The sequence below is a fragment of the Sceloporus undulatus genome, chromosome 4 (assembly GCF_019175285.1).
Source record: "Sceloporus undulatus isolate JIND9_A2432 ecotype Alabama chromosome 4, SceUnd_v1.1, whole genome shotgun sequence".
In the NCBI taxonomy this organism is placed as follows: domain Eukaryota; kingdom Metazoa; phylum Chordata; class Lepidosauria; order Squamata; family Phrynosomatidae; genus Sceloporus; species Sceloporus undulatus.
In genome coordinates, this window is record NC_056525.1 from 164,700,469 (window position 1) to 164,723,833 (window position 23,365).

Below are 23,365 nucleotides of genomic sequence, written 5' to 3' on the forward strand. Positions count from 1 at the left end.
TCCTTCCTGCTCTGCACTAAGGGCGCACTAAGCGCCCTGGCGCGGAGTGAGGATGTCACGTCTGCGCTGCCCCATATAGAGGCGGCACGGTCATGACGTCCTCATGGCAGCGGCCGTATGGAATGGCCGCCGCCATTTTGTGCACGCAGAGCGCGCTCTAGGGTTAGAGGGTGCAGAAGTACCGCCCCTTTCTAACCCTAGTACGCGCTCTGCGCATACTTTCCTGCCCGTTTGTAACAGGCCATAGTATCCGTTATATTCATATTTATATTCATTCATAGGGTTGCCATATATCACAGTCAACTTGATGGCAGTTAATAACAAAGCTAGATTTACAACCTCATAAATTTTGCAATTCACAGTTGTGATCACTGCACCATGGCTCATGGTGAGAGGGGGATGGATCATACAGCACGTGATTCAACTGCACCTCAGAACTCCTTCATTTGGTGTGGTGCCTGACTTTCTAAGGTGGGTTTAGTGCAGTTGAATTGAGAGCTATATTTCTCAATGCAGGAGATGGCCAACCATTGGTTTCAGCAATGTTGGAGTTGTATGATGGTAGGAACATAAGCAATGAATCTGTCTTTTAATGAACCCAGTGACAACATAATTAGGAAACACAGGAAACAGAACAGTTCATATAGATTTGTTTTCAGTTTTTACTTAAATTAAACAAGGTTGAATGTCACTTTTAAAATATTGTTCAAAAGAGAAATATAATAGTGTTTTCCACATCAGATTCAGAATTATTCTTTTCAAAGCCAAATCTTATACATTCAGAAATTGTAATTCTTTCTACTACTGTGAAAATTGTATTTAACTTGCTTTTTTGAGAGAAGATTGTTCTGCCTGCTTACATTTACAAATGCCCCTGTGGTGCTTTACCTGTTTTCTATGTTTGTACAGCTTTGTATTATTGAGTGATTATGGTATGATATCTTGTTAATTGTATTTTAAAGTAAAGTAAATAAGACAAGATGTAAGTGCCAAAATGGGTGACTGAGTGAGTGTGGAATGTGCTTTGCTCTGACTTGATGTAATGGTTAAAAAGGAAGAGTAAAAAATGACAGTAGGAGACTGGAAAGTGGTTTTGGGGATAAGAGTGAGAATACAAATGGATCAGGAGTATATTTGAGGATGTCTGAAAATAAGAAACTGTAACCACAAGCTTATATGAATATACTGTTATTAAGCGTATTATTTTAACATATTATTTAAACATATTATTTTATAGTTGTTTGTCAATGATGTCTGTTTATATGGACTTCTTATCATAGGATTTGTCCAAAGAACAGATGAAGAAATATTTTAGGATATGTTGGCAGCAAATTACCAGAAAAACAGAAATTGTGTAGAAAATAAATTGTGATTTCTTGTGGCCCTGGGGAAAAAGGCTTGACAGCTCTCTCTGCCCCTACTCAACATATTCTAGAAAGAGGAAGGCCATGAATGAAAACTCTCACAAACCGTGGAGCTAAGACAACTGAAAAGCAAGCCCTTTGCTTTTGAGGTGTGTGTGTGTATATACACACAAACAATGAAGAGTACACTTAGCCTCTTCCTCTTCCCTTTCCAAGAGAAATCCGCTGATGCTTGATCTTCCATACCAGCTCATAAAATGTTGTCTCCTATATTCAATAAATCACACTGAATATGAACTGTCATCAATATGCCTCAGGAGCAGGACTTAGAATAAAGTCATTGTTACCTTCAGTGGCTCATCCTTTGTAATGATCACCCTATCTACAGGCATTCCTCAAATATTAACAGCACCATAAAAGCCTGCTTCAGGCAAAGTGGCATCAGTTAAAGCACTCAGCATTATATAGTGTAAATACAACATTGAAGAATCTGATGTGAAATTAAAAGCTTTATATATTGTATTGTCAGCAGGTAATAGTGACATGTGTTTGTACTGTACCTGCAGGATATGCAACTTTTAAGGAGAACAAAACCTACCATAGAAAAGGATGCTTCTGGTTTTGTTGTGCAGAATAAAAAAGAGAAATGGATGGTCAACAGTGAATCGAGGTACAATCATAGCACAACGCATATTCATAACAGCTGCTGTAGCAGCAGCAGCTTCAGTGCCCTCTTCATTTACCTCTACAAAGGATTTGTGAACAACCTCAGATAAGAATAAGTCATTTTGAGGTGACATTCCTGAGAAGTCAGCCTTGAGCTGGTCAAAGGCATCTGACATCCCCATGCTAATCAGAATAGGCTTCAGGTCATACATTTCTTCCAGTTTAAATTTGGGCAGAGACAGCTCGACTTCAGTTAGGTCCATCATTTCTGGATTGATCCAGTCCATGAGTTTCTCATATGTTGTTTCTCTCTCCAACTGAAATATGAAGAATATGAAGTATTAAAAGAAGAAAGAAAGCCTGCTTACAGATACAGATCTGAGTCACTCTGGTTTAATCCCAAAGGAATGAAAATGTCATGAAGGGAAGGGTAGGCAGGTGAAACCCATTTGAGATCTGGCCTCTCACAGATTTAACAGCAGAGAGAGCTCCCCTAAACCCCACCCCATCACTTGATATTAAAATCCTACACACACTGCTCGATTTACTTGCTGCTTTTTGGCCTTTCCTCTTCCCATTCCAAGAGAAATCTGCTGATACCAATGTGCCTTAGTTTACAGAGTTCCTTAGACTCATATTCCATTTAATGAGGAAGAAGGATGACTCAAGCCACTGTCTGCAGCCATTAAAATTTAATGATAATTTAATGAAACCCCCCCCCCTTTTTTTTTTTCAAATAAATGTGTCACATTAGTAAGATCTTTTTAGGACTTTACCAGAGGAGGCTAAACAGCAGAATTTTTACAGGATAAAAGCATCTTTGGCCATTACTTATCAGACAATATTATGCCCATCCTGCTACTCTCCTGTTACTGTAGTGAACATTTTCATTGATGAACAAAACCCATCAATGAACTCTCAATCTCACTATTATAGCACAGCTCTTCATAAAGCACAAAAAGCCTCTTCACTTCAATTCCAGCATTAATGTAGTGACATGATGGAACAGGGCCTGATTCTCCTCTCTCCCTCATTGTTCCAAGGCAGACTAACTCCATGCCTATCACTTTTAAAATTTTATTTTTATCTTTGCTCTGTTTGCATACTTATAGCAAAATGATAAACTAAAAAAAATAATCATTTTAAATAATTTTTGCCATATTATGTAAACACAGCAAAATAAAAATAAATCAATCAACAGTTAGACTGCTTTGGAATATTAAGGGAGAGGAAAATCAGGCTCATAGCACCTCATGTCTGTAATACTAGAACTAAACCAAAGAAGCTTATCATACAGGAGAAGGGGGCTTCCAAACAGTGCAGTTGTGCAAAAGAGAAGAGGTATGATGAGAAATGTTATCAAGGCACTATGAGGCAAAGCAGATGGGTAAGAAGGAGCAGCTAGAAGCCATTCTGAGCCCAATCGCCCCAGGGCCACAGTGAACATACGTTCCATCCAATTCCATACTTCACCTTTTCCAAACCAGTAGAATTATCTTCAATTTCATCAGGAAGTAGAATAATCATGCTCAGCTCCTTATCCACATAAGGGATTTCAAGAATTTTGGTCCGATAATCCGCTATGTAGGTCATATTATATTTCGCTTTCTTAAACATCATCTGCACAGTTCTGCTTTCATTCTGCAATTGGGTGAAAGATGTGTTAGAAGGAGAGGAAGAAGGTGGGCCTGTACCATTCAGGGCAGCTTTTGAAAAAATGACAAGATGAGCTTTCCACTCTGAGACCAGGATTTAACACAGTAGCAAATGCACATCTAGACACATGTCTGAGGACAAGGGCTAAATTACATATCTCAAACCAACTGCTGATATGAACGAGAATAATCTTACTGCATCAGTGGAATTTAAGATAAATGTGTGATTCAATGGGTCTAACCGTACTTGGGATTAACGACTGGGTTTGGGGCACTCTTAGATACACTGGAAGGCATTTAGGAATACTTGTTTATTTATGCTCAAGCAACCATGCATTGTGCCAGTCCAAAAGAGGACTTCTGTAAACAAATTTCTTCTGCAAACAAATTCTTAAATAAAGAAAAGCAAAAATACAGACATATCGAAAGTAAATATTCTATGGCAAAAGGAGGCAAATTTCTTAAAACCTCTATTTATTCAAAATCTGTCTGTATCTCATTATCATTTCTGACATAAACTGGAATAGTATTCCATAAATAGAACACATTTGTTTCTGATTCGGTTAGTGTACCACTGACTTCCTTGAACTAATTTATAATATATACTTGACTATAAGTCGACCTCATGTATAAATCGAGGGCAGGTTTTGGGGCCAAAATTATGGATTTTGTTTATGACCCATGGATAAGTCGAGGATAAAACGTAGGGGCATGTAACAAAGGATGTAAAGGATGATGCAAAGGAAAATGATCCCAAAGAACTTAGAAAATTCTGGCTAGGCATAACTGGAGAGATGGGAGAGTAGAGGGGATCTATTCTTCTTTTTGGTGCTACCAGGATGGACTAAGCTTTTGTCTTTTATTCAGAGAAAGGGGATGGCTCCTTTTTTATATATATAAGAGTTAAAGTGCAGTACTTACATTGACTCGTGGATAAGTCAACCCAGGTTTTTGGGGTCAATTTTTTGACTAAAATTTCTAGACTTATACGTGAGTATTTACAGTAAGTTATTTTACTAATGAGGTTGTCTCCACTTCAGGTGTTAAACAAGGATGAGTTCTTGCTCCCACTACATTCAATTGTATTTTTCAGAACTTCCTTCTGCTATGGTGATATTACCATCCCATCTGTTGAAAACTGGTTTAACAAAAGCCTTCAAATTTCTATACACTGATGATACCCTTCTGATTTCTCTGACTTCTCTGAATCACCTCAGATCAAGGATGCAATGTATAAAGTTTCCTCAATAGGGTTATAACCCTATTATTTTTCATTTTTATTATTTTTATCTATAGATTTAGGAAAATTCCAAATCAAGTGTCAAACAGAGGCTAATAGATATAAGTTACCAAGGCCTTTTGCAAAAGGAAAGAACATCACTAATGCAGAGAGAAAAGGTACGTAAAATGTAGGGTTTACAAATTTCTTCATGTGTGAACTAAAATAGTTTCAGAAAAATTCATCTCCTGCTCTTGGCTTAAATATTTTCTCATAAAAATAATTTTACACAGTGAGGCTAGTCATATGATGACAGCAGATGGGTAGGGAGAATGGGTACCAGTCAATAAAAAGCATACACTTGTTATTCAACTTTTGTTTTTGGTCTCATACCTTGTTAATTTTGAACGGACGTTCCATTGTGCAATCTTTCCGGAACTGGTTTGCCCAATTTCCCTTGAAATAGATAGCATTTACCAAAACCAGCCTTGTATAGCTGGTAATTATTCCTGGTGCAAGAAGATTTCTGATTTTACCTTTAGGAGGAATGAAAAAGGTGCTTTAATACAGGTAGCTATTTTTCCATTCACAGTAATTTTCTGTTAAATATTTATTGGATCCCACTTTTCCTTTTTTCAAAAGGTAAAGCTCTCAAGTCCAAGATTTGCGCACCTGATGTCTGTTCTTCCACCCAAGTATTTATATGTTTTCTGGAATCTTCTGACGTTTTAATGAAATTAAGTTTCTCTAGATTGGCATGGTAGAATTTCTGGCTGGAATCTAAAAATGGCTGAAAAAGAAAACAAAGGTGTTTCAGTACTAGAACCTATAATAATATCTGTATCATATTAAAACTACACTCTCACTTACATCTTGTCCCAGATAAATAAAAGGAAAGCATAATTCAGCAATACTGGTATAACCATCTGAGAAATCTTGTTACTATATTATACCAAAGACTTTTAGTGATGTTCACATTAATGCAGTAAAATCCTCAGACTAATCCTGGAAATTAATTTAGGATATTAATGTTAGAATGAAATCAATATCCTTGCACCTGAACAGATTTAAATTCCTCTACTCAAAAATATACATAGTACTCATTCTATCAGGTGGTTAGACCTATGCATGAAAAATGTGTCTGTAGGGCTTCTACAACATTTGACACTTTTAGTATTTCTGATAAATGCAGGCAAGTTTTCAATTCCTGTGTGAATTTTAACTTAGCATTCCCTTTGGAGGAAAAATACAGTGTGATCGGTAAGAATCTGTGTCAAATTTTAGCAGTTCTTTGAGAAGTGTTAGCTAACAAATTTCATGATATTTTTCACATAATGCAATGAATTATTTATAAAAGCACAACAATCATCCTATTAGATCAAAAGTGATGCAGTGAAATCCTATGCATATCTATTCAGAAATTAGTGTCATTGATTGTAAAGGGATATACTCCCAAGTAAATGAATAAAGCATTGCATCCTTTGTGAACATTCTGTCCTTGAAAGTTCAGAAATATATGTAAGTCCCACTTCCATATATGGGTATGCTAAATCCATATGTGAAAATAGCATTTCAGTGCTGTTCTATGAATTCTAGCTCAAATTCTTGGGTAAGACATCTCATGACACCGCAACACACTTAAGGGAATCATATTGTGCAATGACAATAACTAATTGATAAAGTTAAGCCTGTACTATGTACTATATTGCACTATAGCAGTGATGGTGAACCTTTTGGAGGCCGAGTGCCCAAACTGCAACCCAAAACCCACTTATTTATTACAAAGTGCCGTGTTCCTCTGGCTTGCTGGTAACAAACTCTGGCAAACTCTATGCTGGGGTGACGGCACATGTGCCCACAGAGAGGTATCTGAGTGCCACCTCTGGCATGCGTGCCATGGGTTCGCCATCACTGCACTATAGCATAGCTGGGCAAAATGCACAGCCCCCAGAACTATTTTATTGCCCCCAAGTGTCAGAAAAAGTGCCCCCCAAAGCCATCTAATGATACAGGGTTTTTTTGTCTTGCCTGGAGCATAAAAACATGACAAAAATGCCCACCAGGGCTACTCTAGGGGGCTTTTGAGGACAATTAAAGGTTATTTATTTATTTATTTATGGTATGGGCCTCCCACAGTTGCTCATCTCTGCATGGATTGAATGTGAGTGTTCAAAATGTGAGTCTTACTATTATTCAACACCTCATTTTTGTGATCATTCTTCCAGTTTTGTAAGCCTTGACTGAGCCTATGTCAAAGTGGGCATCACTGAACTCATATAGACAGCAGGTTAAATTGCCACAACCTACACTATGCACTAATTATATATAATAAACATTTAGGTATATAACCAACACTGGCAAGAACTTCTTGGTAAGACATGTTTGAAAGTGGAGTGGATTTTCCTTGGAGGAAGACTTTTTTGGACATTTTTAAACAAAGGCTGGATAGTGATCTATTAAGGATACTTTAGATTTGGATTCTTGCAGTGGCCAGGAATAACTTACTGCAAGAAAATTATACGACTCTTCTCCAAAAAGCCTGTTGGCTAGTTTCAGCAAGTACTTGGTGTCTGGCTTGTTAATTTCAGAAATAAGTTTCTCATATCCCTGATGCATCTCTTCACTTTTGGTCACAGATAATACCTGCAAGAGGAAATCTGTTTGTTAGTTATGTTTTATATTGTATTCAAATTTGAATAGAGACATTTACCAAATGAAAAATAGCAAAATAAAAAAGTCCCTTTCAGCAAGGAAGACCATGTAATAATAGATAGTCTGACAAGCCACTGCATTGATCACAAGCCCTTTCTTGCTTTAATTCATTTCCGCAGCTTGTCTGTTTAAGGAAATTAAAACAAAACTGTGTATTTTTATAATTACGGTTAAATAGGCAAAAACATATCCTTCAGTTCCCTTTCCAGACTTCATGAGATAGAAAGGCTCATGATGTTAGAAGAGAGACTATTTCTTAAAATTCATTGTTTGCAAAAGTATTTTAAGGTTTGAAAATATTCATGGTGAAGATGCTATAAGATCCCTCTGCATACTGGGAACATGAAGTTACTCAAATTGACAGTTGAAAACCAAAACACTTCCTCTTCCCTTAATAATGTTTATCTGGACTTACAGTTGCCATTTGGGCTGCAGTGCTCCCTTTGGCACCCAGCAAGACCATTGACAGAGCAGAGGAAATACTCATAGGAGAAAAGAACACATTCTTTGTTCTATCCTTTTCACTCAGTTTCTTGAAAAGATTGAGGGCAAAGGCAGTGTTGGCTTCTGTGAGGCCATCCATCTTTCAGAACCTGTGGAGGAAGAACAAATGAAAATAATCTAGAATGTTAAAGCCCAGATGTCTTTTATAAGACATTTGTTATCAAATCTATTATCAAATCCCATGTCATAGTGGCATTAACCCACCTTTTTCCATGTTCAAATATTTCCTATGTTTTCACTCTTGGAAATGCCACACTTTTCTCACTTCCAACACAGAGGATGGGGGAAAAAGAAGTCTAGGGTAGTGATGTGAAAAGTCTCTTAATTTCACTGAAAATTCCATATTACACTTGTATTTTTCCCCAGCCCTATTTTTAAAAGGGTTGTGAAACCATGTTCCCTTTCACACAGAGAATCGCCCAATTTTAAATTTATTTTCCCCAATTCATACAGTATAAGCACAATTAAGTTGCTAATTTAAATAACATTTCCCCATTGATTAAAGTATGTTTCTGTTTTTTTCTTTCAATTATGTATTTAGATTTACTTGCATTTCACCATATTCCCATATTCTCAGAAATGCTCTGTAAGTATTTAAATGTGCAAATGCTTGAGGCATGCTACATGTTTTCTTGCAATACATCTTTGCAGGTGGAAAAATGTTACTTATATCAAGGCTGTTGAGACCAACAAAAAAATTTTCCACTCCTATATATCCCCCCCAAAATCCACTCCTTATATGGTATATAAGAAGTAAGGCAAATACTGAGGTGAGGAAGCCAACCTGTTGCAGAAGGACGCTAAGGCATGGAAGGTTGAAGCAATCATTCTACGCACCAGTGATCAACAAATACTTTAGGTTGAATAGGAAGTACAGTGGACACTCCACATTTGCTGGGATTAGGGGTGCAGGACCCCTGTGAAAGTGGGGGGGGGGACAAATAAACACTACCTTTTTTACTTCAGAGAACACCTCTCTAGTAATCTCTAGGTCCTCCAGCACAACTCTATGCTCATCTTCTGATGGATCACAGAATCATGCTGGAGGACCTTTCTCTAGGAATTTCTAGGCCCTTCAGCATGATGCTCCAGCATGATTCCATGGTCACTTTCAGGGGAAGGTAATCATAGTCATGCTGGAGGACCTAGAAATTCCTAGAGAGAACACATTAATCAAATCTGCAAAAGGCAATGCTGCAAATGTGGAGGGTCAATTGTAGAGCATTTTTAAAAGCTGACAATGGCCCAAAGTACATGAGCGAAAAGTATCACACCAGGAACACAGGAGTCACACAAGCCCTGTCCCAGTCTGGGCCACTGCTGCTGCAGTCCTGAACTGGGCCATCAGAAAGAGCTGATTTTATTTGCTCCTTCTTGGCCCAATTGTTTGGAAATGATGCAGTGTTGGCACAGTTTCAGGCTGTGTTTGGGGTGTGCATGTAAACAGCACGCCCCCAACACAGTCTGAAGCCAGCCACATCATTTTGTCCATGTGTTTCAGGGCAACATTAACAATATCAGAGGACAAACAGTCTTCTGACTGTCTGCATGTAAACACTTTCAGAATAGTGGAATGATATGTACAAAGGAAAATGTTTAAGAGAAGGCTACAATAATTGATCCTTTCCACCACCCTTAACGAAAATAACAATCCAGGAGCATGCGTATCATGGTATCACCAGTTCTTGAACCACAGGAACAAATCTTTAGAGTATAGATGAAAACCATCTTTGACCATCATTGAAGGCGCCATATTGACCCTTGCATGAAAAAATGCTCTCATAAATACTAATAGTTTCTTAGACAGGAAATACATTCATACTTGAGAGGAACACTTAATCCCACAACTAGAGAAGAACGGTTTCCAGAATTACCTGCTTCTGCAGATATCAAGATTTGACATGCAAACTGTCATTCCTACACAATTCTGTTGAACAAAGGGAGCTGAGTGTTTATCCAAGAAAAATTATATGGGTCACAAAAGGTCAAGTAATCATAGTTCACAACTTCATTATGGCATAGCCTATTCCAATAATATTGAGCACACGCCAATCTGGCTTTTCAGCAAGCCTGTGTCCATTTCCATACTAAGAACTGAAGCAGTTATACACATTTAGGAGTGCCTCAGGATAGATATCAAAAAATTAAAACCGGACCCTTTCAATAGAGGAGTCCAAGTCAATAATGACCACTGTTACCCCATACAAAATTATGATATCAATTGGTTCTTAAAACCTTGACAGGGAACAGTGGAAACAAACTAACCTCTTTAGTCAGAAAAAAAAGTATAGTAATTTTCAAGCAATGTTCACCACTGGTAAGTACAAACCTCTCATGCACAGCCCATTTAGATGCTTTGTGAAAATACATACTCCAAATACTTGAAGAGGTTGACGTGTTCAACCAGATCACCATCTATTTTCCATGCAATCTATTTTACTTTTTTGAGAAAATGACCACTTTATGCTTAGCACAATTAATAATTAGCTCATTACCTCTGCCCTAGTTTCCAAAAAACAGTCAAATATATTTTAAAACCTCACCTATCTGCATAAAGAAGTAAAACTACTTTTGGAGGATGAAAATCTATGAAGCTCGTTGTGGGAAATAAATTACCAACACAGATGTTGAACAACAGGCGGCTACTATACAGCTCTGTCTGACTTCCTCCCACCTCAATAAGTAAATAACCTTGGCAAGGTAACCTTCAGAATCATAGTTCCCTTAACTAGTATTATAATATAAAGATATTTTTAAAGAAAGCCAATGAAACTCGATGGGTAAATCTTCAAGTTTCTGTCACAAGACTTCTTGGGAAAGGAAACTAAATCAAATCTTCATGGCTTTTTACTAGTTTTCATGAACTTTTGACAGATAAATCCTATTTGAATATAGAGGATTTATACAAAATTTATTTATAAATCTTTATGAGGACAACAGACTTCTGTTTATCAAACCTCCTACCCACCCACCCACTCACATGAACCAACATAATACCAAAACTAAAAAGAGTTTTACAAAACTTTCCAGCTCTTTTGGGATGTGAGATAAATTGTGAAATGCTAGCAGGGGGATGAGGGTGAAAAACCGGTGACAGAAACTAGAAGACTTTGCCAAAAGAATATATATACAGTATATATAAAATATATATAAAAAATTTGGCACAGGGCCATTAAGAAAGGAGGTTTACAAGACTTAATAAGAATATTTAGAATGCTATCATATTGTGTATATATGAAAACAATTAAGTGGATTGGGGAGAAACACTTTATATTCCATTGTTGGAAAGAATATCATCAAACTGGACTTCATGCCCATGAGGTGGAAATCTGCAACCCTGCTACAGAATCCTTCCATTAATACCTTGTTTCAAACTTGGAAACCCTGGGTAAAAAATATACACCAAACCTTTCTCTTTGTTCCTCTTTCTCTTTCACCCCTAATTTTAATTTGATTACAAAACAGCTCAGTATATGGGATGAAAATAAATGGAATTTAATAGCTGAAAGACCTGTTTAACCTTCCATTAACAAACAGAAAATAAAAGGATCATTGAAATTTGGTTAAAGAAAATGAAAATAATCCCTATCCCAAAAGAGATTCTAAAATAAGATAAGGTTAGGCTTCAAGTATGCCTAGCTGGATCACAAGAGCAAGATCTGGGAATCCATAAGGCACCAAAGTAATCTGAGAACTGGATTTAAATATAGAAATAACAGAAATTATAGAAAAGGTTGAACCAAGCTTTCCCAACTTGAATAAAGGAAGCTTTTCTACTCTGCATTGCAGGATTAATGCAGTTTGATACCACTTTAACTGCCACGGCTGAATGAATTCTGGGATATGCATTTTTGCGAGATATTTAGCCTCCCCTGTCAGAGAGCTCTGGTGCCACAGCAAACCCCAGGATTCCATGTCTTCAAGTCATTTCCGACTTATGGAGACCCTAAGACCATGTAATCATGGGGTTTTCTTGGCAAGATTGGTTCAGAGGAGATTTGCCATTGCCTTCCCCTGAGGCTGAGAACATGGGACTTGCCCAAGGTCACCCAATGAGCTTCATGGCCGAGTGGAAATCAAATCTTGGTCTCCAGAGTACATGGCACTAGCTCTAGGTATCTAGTTAATTTGTTATCTGTTCTTAATTTTAAAAAAGTCAAACATTCAGAAATTTCTTAACCCTCTCTTGAAAAAGCACTTACAGATGAGCAAACCAAGTGCTGAATGCTGAGTAAGCAATGGAAACCTGGCATTCTGCCAAGTTTCGGACGTCTGTTGCAGGCTTTTTGTCTTCCGTTGACAAAACCAGGCCCTTCCTCTGTTTCCACAGAAGGGTGCAGCAACCCGCAGCACTGAATTCCAACCTGTGTATCATTTTCCACCAAGCACCACCACACCCTTTGCTTCCTACTAGTAGACATGCTGCTTACCTGTCACTTTGGACTATCACTTAGATGATACCAAGGGCAAATCAGCCAAGATCTTCCCTGGAGAGAAGGAAAGAGCAGAAAACAAGTCAAGCACATTTAATCGGCAAGCCAAGTCACATCACACTGTGTTGTTGATTCAAGATTAAACAACCTAACCATCCTTCATTTTCTGCATCCAACGGCTGGGTAGAAATTTCCAATGCAAATTAAAATCACCAATGTCAATTGCTATCCCCCCCCACTTTTTTTTTCCTTTTGGGTATTGGTAAAGCCATCATGGCATAGTAGTTTGAGTGTTGGACTATGACTCTAGAGACCAGACTTCGATTCCCAGCACAGCCATGAAACCCACTAGGTGGGCAAATCACACACTCTCAGCCTCAGGGAAAGGCAATGACAAACCTCCTCTGAACAAACTGGGTCAAGAAAACCCCCTGATAGAATCATCTTAGGGTCACCATAAGTCGGAAATGACTTGAAGGTATGCAACACATGCACACACAATGCCCTTCCCAGTACAGAGATCCAGTGCTGGGAAGAGATACTTAGGCCCCATACAGACAGGCCAAAATAAAGCTGTTTCAGGTCACTTTAGAGGTATGCTGTTTAAATTATGCATGTGTCCTAAGATTCCAGAAGCTTCTCTAAAGCTGCGCTCCAGTCCTTAGGACTAAATCGTGGCTGTGGCGTGGCTGTGGCGTGGCATCATTTAAACAGCATACCTCCAAAGTGACCCGAAACAGCTTTATTTTGGCCTGTCTCTATGGGGCCATAGACTGATAAATTTCTTGCCAATCTCCTGCACCTAAGAAAGTACAGCTGCATCTGCACTGCAGAATAATGCAGTTTGATACTGCTTTTAATGCTAGGCACAATGCTATGGAATTCTGTGATTTGTAGTGTTGTGCCTTCTCCCTCAGAGAGCCAAACAAACTGCAAATCCCAGGATTCCATACCACTGAGCAATGACAGTTAAAGTGGTATCAAACTGCTTTTTTTGTTGCTGCAGTGCAGATGCAGCCATTGAGAGTTCCTTACATTATTACCACTTCTACTGTTATTGCCAACTTTATTTATATCCTGCTTTTCCCTCAAGACTGTGATTTAAGCCATTTTACATGTCAAAACTACTCTGAGGATCTAGTCACACTACACGCTTATAGTATTATGGTTCCACTTTAACTGCCATGGCTGCATCCTATGGAATCTTGGTGTTTCTAGTTTGGAGAGGCACTAGAACTCCCCTGGCTTAGTATTCTAAATGCCTGTCTCTAAACTACAGATCCCAGCACTCCACAGAATGGTACCATGACAGCTAAAGTGGAATCACGGTGCTACAACCAAGTACAGTACTATGAAATAGCTCTCCGTTCAAATTTTAATGGTCCAAAACCCTATTGGCAATGTAGATTCAGCACTCTGGAAAGCTCACTGAAAGTCTGGAGTAAAAGCCAGAGCTTATTCACTGCTCCACTGACAGCAAAGATGCCGATAAAGCCATCCAATGGTGCCACAAGTCACTTTATAGCAGCGAAAGCAAAAGAGGGGAGCACAGTCACTCTTCTGAGGTTGTCAGCAAAACCATGCTGATTCATTCCACCTGAAATAACAGAAGCATAAGCTTCCAGGGATTACAGCCCTCTTCATAAGATAATATTCCTGGGTATAAAACAGAGCCAGCATGGTGTAGTGGTTTGGCTACAATTCTGGAGATTGGGGTTCAAATCCCCGCCCAGCTATAGAAACCAACTGGGAGACCTGAGCTAAGTCACACTCTCTCAACCACTGGCAAAAACCATACCCTCTGAACAAATCTTGCCAAGAAAACCCTGTGATAGGCTTGCCTTAAGGTTGCCATAATTCAGGAGTGGCTTCAAGACACACAACAACAACGACAACAACATTAGAAAGAAATACAAGAAATACAGTAAAAATAAAATAAGCTTTAAGATATCAGAGGAAAACTTTGGGTTGATTTTGCCGCAAGACTACCTCGCTACACACAAACACCATTTTTACTGCTGTGGTGTGTTTCCAAGTGATTCATGACTTATGGCAACCCTAAGGCCATTATTCACAGGGTTTTCTTGGCAAGTTTTTCAGAGAGTGTTTGCTCTTGCCAACCACTGAGGCTGATAGAGAGTGACTTGCCCATGGCCACCCAGTGGGTATTTATGCTCAAGTGGGGAACTGAACCCGGATCTCCAGAGTCATGGTCAACCCACTACACAACACAGGCTATGTTGTTGTTGTTGTTGTTGTTGTTGTATTGTTTTCATGATTTCCAAACACAGCAGGGAATGAAACCCTGATTGCCAAAGCCACAGTCCAATGCTCAAACCACTACACCAGGCAGGCTCTCTATTACTACTACTATTATTATTTGTCACCGCTTTAACTCTTTGTCTAGCTCAGGGCTATGGAATTCTGGGAGTTGGAGTTTGTTGTGGGCCCATAGTAATGAGCCAGACAAAGAGTTAAAGCGGTGCCAAACCGGGTTATTGCTCCAGTGTGGATGCAAGAGTGCAACAAGCTGAGGAAAAAAGCCAAGGCTTACCAGGAGGAAGAGGGACAAGAAGCAGCTGCAACCAGGCTGGAAACGGAGAGCTCCTCCGACTGAAGGAGAGAAGGAGAAGGGAGGGAATGCCAGGGACTTGCTGGTGACTCATGGGCCCCCTTTCCTTCCGGGATCCCAGCCGCCCTCCCCTCCTGAGTCTGGCAGATCAGCTCCAGGGACTGAGTTTCCAACACAGTCACAGGCCTGGCTTCTTGTTGTTGTGCAACTCTATTCCCCTGAAGCCCTGCCTGGAGGAGAGCCAAGCAGCTGCCCTTCCTGCTCTACAGCGCCATCATCCCAGACTTCGGCTGCCATGGCAACCTCTGGGCATGGCAGTTAGTGCTCCCCACCAAACTGTGCTCTTTAAGGGATTGGGGTTTTTTTGGACTTCATCTCCCAGAATCCCAGGCTATTGGCCAACATTGCTGAGGCTTCTGGGAGCTGAAGTCCAAAAGTCTCTTAAAGGGCAGAATTTGGGGACCACTGGAACAGTGTTGTGTGATACAGCGCAGATATAAAGCAGTTTGATACCGCTTTTAACTGCCATGGAAACATCTTAGGGCATCCTGGGGTTTACCTCACACTCCGCCAGAGTACTTAGTCCTCAATAAACTACAAGGCCCAGAATGCCACAGGATGTTGCCATGGCAAACTGGAATATAGGGCTAGAACACAGTATAAAATATTAAATGAGTTTGGCATCTCTTTAATTGCCACGGCAACGTCCTAGGGCATCCTGGGATTTGCAGTTTAGGGCACTCTCAGCCACAGCACACTTGGGGCCTCATTAAAGTACAAGGCCCCAAATGCACAGGATGTTGCCATAGCAGTTAAAAGTGAAATACAGGGCTAGACCACTGTGGTGTGATTCAGCAAAGATATAAATGAGTTTGGCACTACTTTAATTGCTGTGGCCCAGGGCTATGGGATCATGGATTTGTAGTTTGGAAGGAGCACCAGAGCTCTCTGACAGGCAATGCTAAAGGGCTCACAAAACTACAAATCCCAGGATTCCATAGGAATGAGTGAAGATAGTTAAAGTGGTGTCAAACTGTTTCCCTGAAGTATGGCAGCAGTCAAGGACAGTGAGGGGAAACAGTGATCCAGGAATTTCCAGCAAACTCAGTTTTAGGGAAGGGCTAATAAAGCCTAGGAAGCAGCATGGTCTAGTAGTGGTTTCAATTTTGGACTATAACTTTATTTTTTATTTAGGTATTTATATCCCGCCCTTCAGCCCTAATGGCTCTCAGGGTGGCTTACAATTATTTTTAATCAGACAGTTCCCTGCCCTCAGGCTTACAATCTAAAAGACACGACACAAAAGGAGAAGGGAATGGTGGAGGGAAAGGGGATGAGGTCCAGTGGTTATTCTCTCCCTCTGAGGCCTGGACCAAGGCAGATTGAGACCAAGGTTCGATTCCTAGCTCGGCCATGAAACCCAATGGGTGACCTGAGCAAGTCACATACCCTCAGCCTTAGGGATGGCAATGGCAACTCTCCTCTGAACAATCTGGGTCAAGAAAACCCCCTGATAAGAGTCACCTTAGGGTTGCCATAAGTCAGAAATGACTTAAAGGTATGCAACACATGCACACACAAAGCCCTTTCCAGTACAGAGATGCAGTGCTCGGAAGAGATACATAGACTGAAAACCCATGATAGGGTTGCCATAGGGTCGCCCTAAATCAGAAATGACTTAAAGGCACACAACACACACAATAATGCCTGGGTCTCTGGAATCTGGGATTTCAGGGTATATTTTACACCCCAGTTCCTTACTGGTTTTACAGGTGTAGGTCCCTTCAGGTTCAACCCTCCGTAAAACTATATATAAATTAAATCCTTAGAGAGTGGTCAGTAGGTGAAAAGAGAATGAAAGGAAATATAAACAAAACATGTATGCCACCCATTAAGCAGTAGACAACACCCTGCCTTGTTAAATGCAGGGAGCCATTCACACTACACAACTATAGTCCTATTATCCCACTTTAACTGTCATGATTCCATTTTATGAAATCCTGAGATTTGCAGTTTAGGGAGGGTTTTTAAGGATTCTCAGCCAAATGCCCTGGTTTGTTTTGGTGGGTGAGGAAGAACTAAACTGATTTGTGCAGTCTTCAAGGCTTGTTCGTTTTGGAAAAGCTTCCTGTGACTTTTGAATGGGGCTAGGATTTGAGTCTTAAGAACATGGGGGGAATGTTTACTTATTTAAAGTGGCAGTCCAATACGCAAACCACTGTGCCACACAGGCTCTGAGGGGGTCCCAAACACTTAGGACCCTGAAAAGGCACTTTATCTATCTTTGATCTAAAGTTTTTTTAAAAAACCCAACAAGTAAGAGCTAGGTTGTAGTATTAGCAACAGCTTTACCACAGTTGCTTCTCTCTGCTCTGAACCCAATGATCCATTACACTGAATGAATCAGCTCAAGCCACACCTTAAGGAAGGACTTTATCTGAACTCATCTTATTAAGTAGTATTCTGGTTGCTTTTACTGTATTATGTTGTTAGCAACCGTGTGGATTCGTTCGTTGATTTTAGTGGCCTAGGAAGACGGGTTCATCTTCAGTCCTGAGCCTGCCTGCTAATGAACCCAGAGTACATCTACACACTGTAGAAATAATGCAGCTTGACACCACTGTAAGTGCTGTAGTGCCACCTTATGTAATCCTGGGATTTGTAGTTTTACAAGGTCTTTAGCCTTCCTTGCCAAAGAGTGCTGGTGCCTCAATAAACTACAAATCCCAGGATTCTGTAAGATGGAGTCATGGCCGTTAAGGTGATGTCAAATTGCATTGTTTCCACAGTGTAGATGCACCCCAAGAAGTACCATACTTAAATAGAGAAGAGTACCAAGATTAAATAAGATTTGTAGGCTTGGTGACAAACTGCTTGGTGACACATCTGCTCAAAGGAGTCTCCAAAGTTCATTAAGTCCAACTGTTTTTCTAAGACCAACTATGAGTGATCAAATTGTAATGTAATGGATGTCTTTGGGGTTATTGCTGTTATTAGTTTTAATGGTTTTAAAGGTGATTGAATGATGGATATTTTTATTGTTGTATTTTATTGTTTAATGTGGGGGGATTTCTCTTATTGGATTTGCTGTATCATATTTTAACTGATTGTAAACCGCTGTGATCATTGGAATAGCGGTATACAAATAAAGATTCATTCATTATTGTGTAATTTTTTTATTTAAGCAGAATCCGAGCTCAGCCATGAGAGTCACGGAGTGACTTTGGACTAGTTAAACTCTCTCAGCCTTAGAGAATGACAATGACAACCCCCCTTGAAGACATTTGCCAAGAAAATCCCATATAGGTTCACCTTAGGGTCCCCATAAGTTGGAAATGACTCGAAGGCACACAACAACAATAACAACATCAACAAGAACTAAACAAAGGCATTAAATTTTGCATATATTACTGAAATCTCAATAATAAACCAGCTTTAAAACATAAATAGGAAGGAAATATGTGTGAACAGTTTCCAAAGGCAGCCCCATGCATAGTGCATTACAGTAGTCCAAAAAGGATGAATCCCATTTTGGGAGAAAGGTGGGATATAAATCCAATAAATAAATAAAAATAATAAATGAAGGCATCTTAGCTAAACCTGGCTTTGCAAGGAACAGGCGCAACTGGTGAACTAGCTATAACTGTGCAAATACACTTCTGGCCACAGCCAAAACCTGGGGTCAGTGTTGACAACAAGCCTCGAAGATAATTCCCCAAATGTTTGGCCAAAACTCACCAAATCCCCCCCCCATATCTCACCAAATACTTATTTCAACTCTCAAAATTACCATTAAAACCAATCACCAAAATCACACCAAAGGCTCTGAAAAGTACCCATTTGGTGTGAAAGTCACCAGATTGGCAACACCTATCTGAATTAAGTTTCAGTTTGCCCAGTCTCACTGATAGCAGACACTGTTTTTTGTTGTTGTTATTATTATTATTATTATTATTATGCTTTATTTATATAGCGCTGTAGATTTACACAGCGCTGTACATATAAACAATAAAATAGATAAAGTAAATGTGCCCATGGCATACAATCTGGTTTAAGTACAGAAACAGCTTCCTTAGAATTGAATGGCAAGAAGAGATCGAATATGCCACCTGCATACTGATAACACTGAACCCCAAAACTCTGAATGATTTCTCCTAGCTGTTTCATGTGGATGTTAAACAGCATGGGAGACAGAATCCAGCCTTGAAGGACATCACAGAATAATGGCCAGGGTGTTGAACAACAAAGTGGTGATCTTCTGAGTTCGCCCCTCCAAGAGAGACTGAACCCTATCCAAGAAAGGTGACTCAAAAGGGATACCATGGCTGATGGTGTCCAAAGCCACTGAGAGGTCCAGCAGAACAGGGACAATCTTTCCCTGTCTAGTCTCCTGTGTAGGTTATCTATCAAAGCTGTCTCTGTCCCATAACCAAGCCTGAAGCCAGACTATGGCATGGTACACACGGGATCAAAGCATCATTCTGACACCGTACTAGGGTTAAGGGACCCCACAGCAACTGCACAGTTCCTAACCTTAGTATGATGCAGCGCCGTAACAATGGCGGCACCCAGTATACATGAGCGCCACCATTGTTACGTAAGGGCCGCATGGTATCCACACGTTGCTGTGTGGCGTTTACATACTCACTTGTTATGCCACCCCTGCGGCTTTAAAAGAACCCACTTTTTGCGGGTTCTTTTTCCTCCGCAGGGAGGCCTTGAGGTTTAGTGGCTGCGGCTTCCTTGGGGAGGAAAACACATTGCCGCCGCCGCTCCAGACATCCAGGAAGGTATGTACTAGGCCTGAAATGGATCTGGATAATTTGTTTCATCCAGGAGGCCACAACACGCTCCATCACCTTGTTGAGTATTGGAGACTGGCTGATAGTGCTCCTGTATGGTGGGATGCAGGGAGGCTTTTCCCAGTAATCTTGATTACATTCCTTTTGTGATTATGTTTCTTTAATGAGATCTGCTAGGTTATTTCCCAATGATATCATGTAGTCCAGCTGTCTATTTGTTGTGGCAGTTGAAACTGATGAGTTATGTTTCTTTAAATTTACCACCCCAAAGTTTTCATGGAAGAATTTAAATCGGCTCTGGATTGCACCTTGCAGATGCTGCCTTTCTTGGCACATCACACTTTGGAAGGTGTGTGGGGGTTTTTTGGGAAGTAAGTACTATAGTTTATAAATCTTTTATATGTGAAATTACTGCAGCATTTATGTGCATGGAGAGTCCTCTTTTGCATTTGTTGCAGTTTTGTTTGTAGCCATTGAAAGTGTCTACTAAAGAAGACTCTTTAGGAAATAGCTACATAGGCCCTTGAAAGATCATCTTGCAAAAACGTTAGATCCCTTTTACAGGAAATCACAGATGGGTTGCCTACCAATAGTTTGTTTCCTGTTTGTTAGGAACTTGAGCAAGTACTTTACATGTAAACTAATGACTAAGCAGACTGGTGTATTTGGAGCACATTGTAAGTCAATGTGACTCACTGGAAAAGATGGTAATGCTGGGAAAGGTGGAAGGTAGCAGGAAAAGAAGAAGACCACATTACAGCTGGCTAGATCAGTCAAGCAAACAATGGCTCTGAGTTTGCAAGACCTGAGCAGGGGACTTTTGGAAGTCCTTTAAGTCATAGGGTTGTCATTAGTCAAAGTCAACTTGATGGCAGGATGACCAGACATCTTCCTTTTCCAGGACATGTTCTACATTTCAACCATCTGTCCAGGGGGAATTTCAAAATGTCCCTCATTTTGAGCATGACTTAAGAAGCCCATTGAACAGCATGATGTTTGCTGGTGTTATGTCTGCTTGGTGGCCTCTCTTTGCTGCAAATAGGGAGACAGGATGGAGTCTTCTAAAGATCTTTTTTCCTTAGAAGCAACAGCAGACACAACTCGCACCCAGAGCTCAGGGTGCATTTGTTCCTAGGAGAGGAGGTGCCACAACAAACTCCCATGCCCAGAATTCCACAGCATGGAGCCAGGGCAGTTAAAAGGGTGTCAAACCGGATTATTTCCCTACTATAGTGCCCTTGCCACAAAATAAACTTGGCCAAGGGTTTGTTTTTTTTTCTTGTCACAAACCTAAACCCAGAAACACTCTTGCCAGGAAAGCTGTCTGCTGCTGACCACTGCTGTAGTTTCAGTTTCTGTTTCCCTTCTTTGCCTAAGAAGAAGAGGCAAGCTATTTTTTACCAAGCTGGTGTGCAGCTGGAACCCCCTGCTAGCTAATTCAGACGTTTGAATTCCGATTTGAGGTAAGTCACACTCTCTCAGCCTCAAGGGAAGGCAAGGGCAACCCCCTCCCCCTCCTCTGAAGATACCTGCCAAGAAGAGTCCGAAACAACGACTGGAAGGCACCCAAGAAGAACCACCTGTTTCCCCTTCCCTTGTTTCCTTCAGGAGGGACTAGGGAGGCTCCCTCCCGCCTTCTCTGGAAGGCTATCCAAGGGCGGTGCCTGGGGCTCCTCTGAGTAGAAGAGAGAGATCTGCAACGCCTGGCAGTGGCTCTTGGGCTCCTTCGGGGAACCCTTCCTCCTGGCTTTGGCAGCCCTTCAGGGCGCCCTTCTTTGCTCCAGCCTGAGGCTCCCAACGTCCTGGCAGCGTAGGAGGCAACAGGAGAGAAAAGGTAAAGGGGCATCTTCTTCGGGACGTCCTTGTCCATAGGGAAAGCATACTGGCCCATAGAGGATCATTGGGGAAGACATGCCCATAGGGAAACATTGGAGATGCAAGTATTTCCCCAGTGTTTCCCTATAGGCAAGTATTCCCCAATATTTCCTCATGGGCAGGTAATTCCCAATATTTACCTATACGCAAATAATTCCCAGTATTTCCTTATAAGCAAGTATTCCCCAATGTTTCCCTATGGGCAAGTAATTCCCAATATTTCCTTATAGGCAGTTATTCCCCAATGTTTCCCTATAGCGAAGTAATTCCCAATGTTTCCCTATAGGCAAGAAATTCCCAATGTGTCCTTATAGGCAACTATTCCCCAATATTTCCTTATAGGCCAGCATTCCCCAATGTTTCCATATGGTCAGGTAATTCCCAATATTTCCCAATGGGCAAGGATACTCCAGTGTTTCCCTATGGGCAACTACTGTCGTTTGTTTTAGTAAGTCCCATCTTCTTTATGTTGCTGTTTTTGTGTTCAAGTTGTTTCTGATTTAGGGCAACCCTGGCTATATCCGCACCACAGAAACAATCCATCTGGACCCCACTTGTGATTGCCATGGTTCAATGCTGGGATTTGTAGACAAGTCTATTAAAAAAAAACCAGTGTGTGTGTGTGTCCTGTGATATTACTATGCCACCAAACAGCATTCCTTTATTACTTGGGGCTCTGTTTGTGTGATCCTGTAATTGGGATGGGTGCTGACTTTGGTCCAGAACACACTGCAGAAATAATCCAATTTGAGACTGTTTTAACTGTTCTGGCTCGGTGCTAGAGAATTCTGGGAATTGTAGTTTATTATGGCACCAGAGCTCTCTGGCAGAGAAGGCTCAATGTCTCACAAAACTACAGTTCCCAGATTTCCCTAGCATGGAACCAGGGTGGTTAAAGCGGTCTCAAACTGGACTATTTCTGTGGTGTGTTTTGGACTTTAATGAGCCTTTTCTGTCAGAGAGGTTTGGTGCCATAATAAACTACAATTTCCAGGATTCCATAGCATTGAGTCATGGCAGTTAAAAATCGGGTCAAAAATGGATTGTTTTTGCAGTGCGGATGGAGCCAGGGTCTCCCTAAGATTATTTCTGCAGTGCATATGCAGCCTAACAAAAACAGTTGAGTATATCATAAAATACAGTATATGTAAAATAGCTGTAAAGAAATCACCTGGAATGGATTTATATTTATATTAGTGTTTTTAGCTTTTATTTGGTAATGCCCTACGTTTTCCTGGAATGTCCTACATTACGTGGTGCTTTACCCTCCTTTGTAGTTATGACATTTTGTCACCTTGGATGAGTTGGATTCTGCAAAGCTATTCCAAACAGTTGTGCTGCTTCCTAAATGTCCCTCCTGGCTGCATCTACACTGTAAGGATAATACAGCTTGACATCACATTATGGATCCATTCTAGAGTCTTGGGATTTGTAGTTTTGTGATGCACAAGCATTCTTTGGCAGAGAAAGCTAAAGACCTAAAAACCCCAGGATTTTATCTGATGGAGCAACAGCACTTAAAGTGGTGTCAAACAGAGAAGGATATTTTCCAGACATACTTTG

At 40.4% G+C, this 23,365-nt stretch overlaps 1 protein-coding gene across 2 annotated transcripts; it reads right to left on the reverse strand.

Annotated features, from left to right (window-relative positions):
• Positions 1–644: 644 nt before the first annotated feature.
• On the reverse strand, positions 645–21,528 carry SERPINB6 (serpin family B member 6). Of its 2 annotated transcripts, none has more exons than XM_042462167.1 (8): positions 21,457–21,528; positions 12,551–12,607; positions 8,032–8,209; positions 7,410–7,547; positions 5,577–5,694; positions 5,298–5,440; positions 3,504–3,671; positions 645–2,347 (listed from the first exon to the last, which is right to left on the reverse strand). In XM_042462167.1, the coding sequence occupies exons 3-8, from the start codon at positions 8,197–8,199 to the stop codon at positions 1,943–1,945; spliced, it is 1,140 nt and encodes a 379-aa protein (XP_042318101.1). In that variant the 5' UTR covers positions 8,200–8,209; positions 12,551–12,607; positions 21,457–21,528; the 3' UTR covers positions 645–1,942. The 2 variants fall into 2 exon arrangements, with proteins under 2 accessions (XP_042318101.1, XP_042318100.1); XM_042462166.1 differs by lacking the exon at positions 21,457–21,528 and adding an exon at positions 15,108–15,437.
• Between the last annotated feature and the right edge of the window lie 1,837 nt (positions 21,529–23,365).

Bases quoted from the DNA above. Each gene is read 5' to 3' on its own strand.
- SERPINB6 (XM_042462167.1), bottom strand. From the start codon at position 8,199: ATGGATGGCCTCACAGAAGCCAACACTGCCTTTGCCCTCAATCTTTTC. The intron at 7,548-8,031 runs GTAAGTCCAGAT...TTCCTCTTGCAG, and splicing joins CTGCAGCCCAAATGGCAACT to GTATTATCTGTGACCAAAAG. The intron at 5,441-5,576 runs GTGCGCAAATCT...TTCCTCCTAAAG, and splicing joins GGTGGAAGAACAGACATCAG to GTAAAATCAGAAATCTTCTT.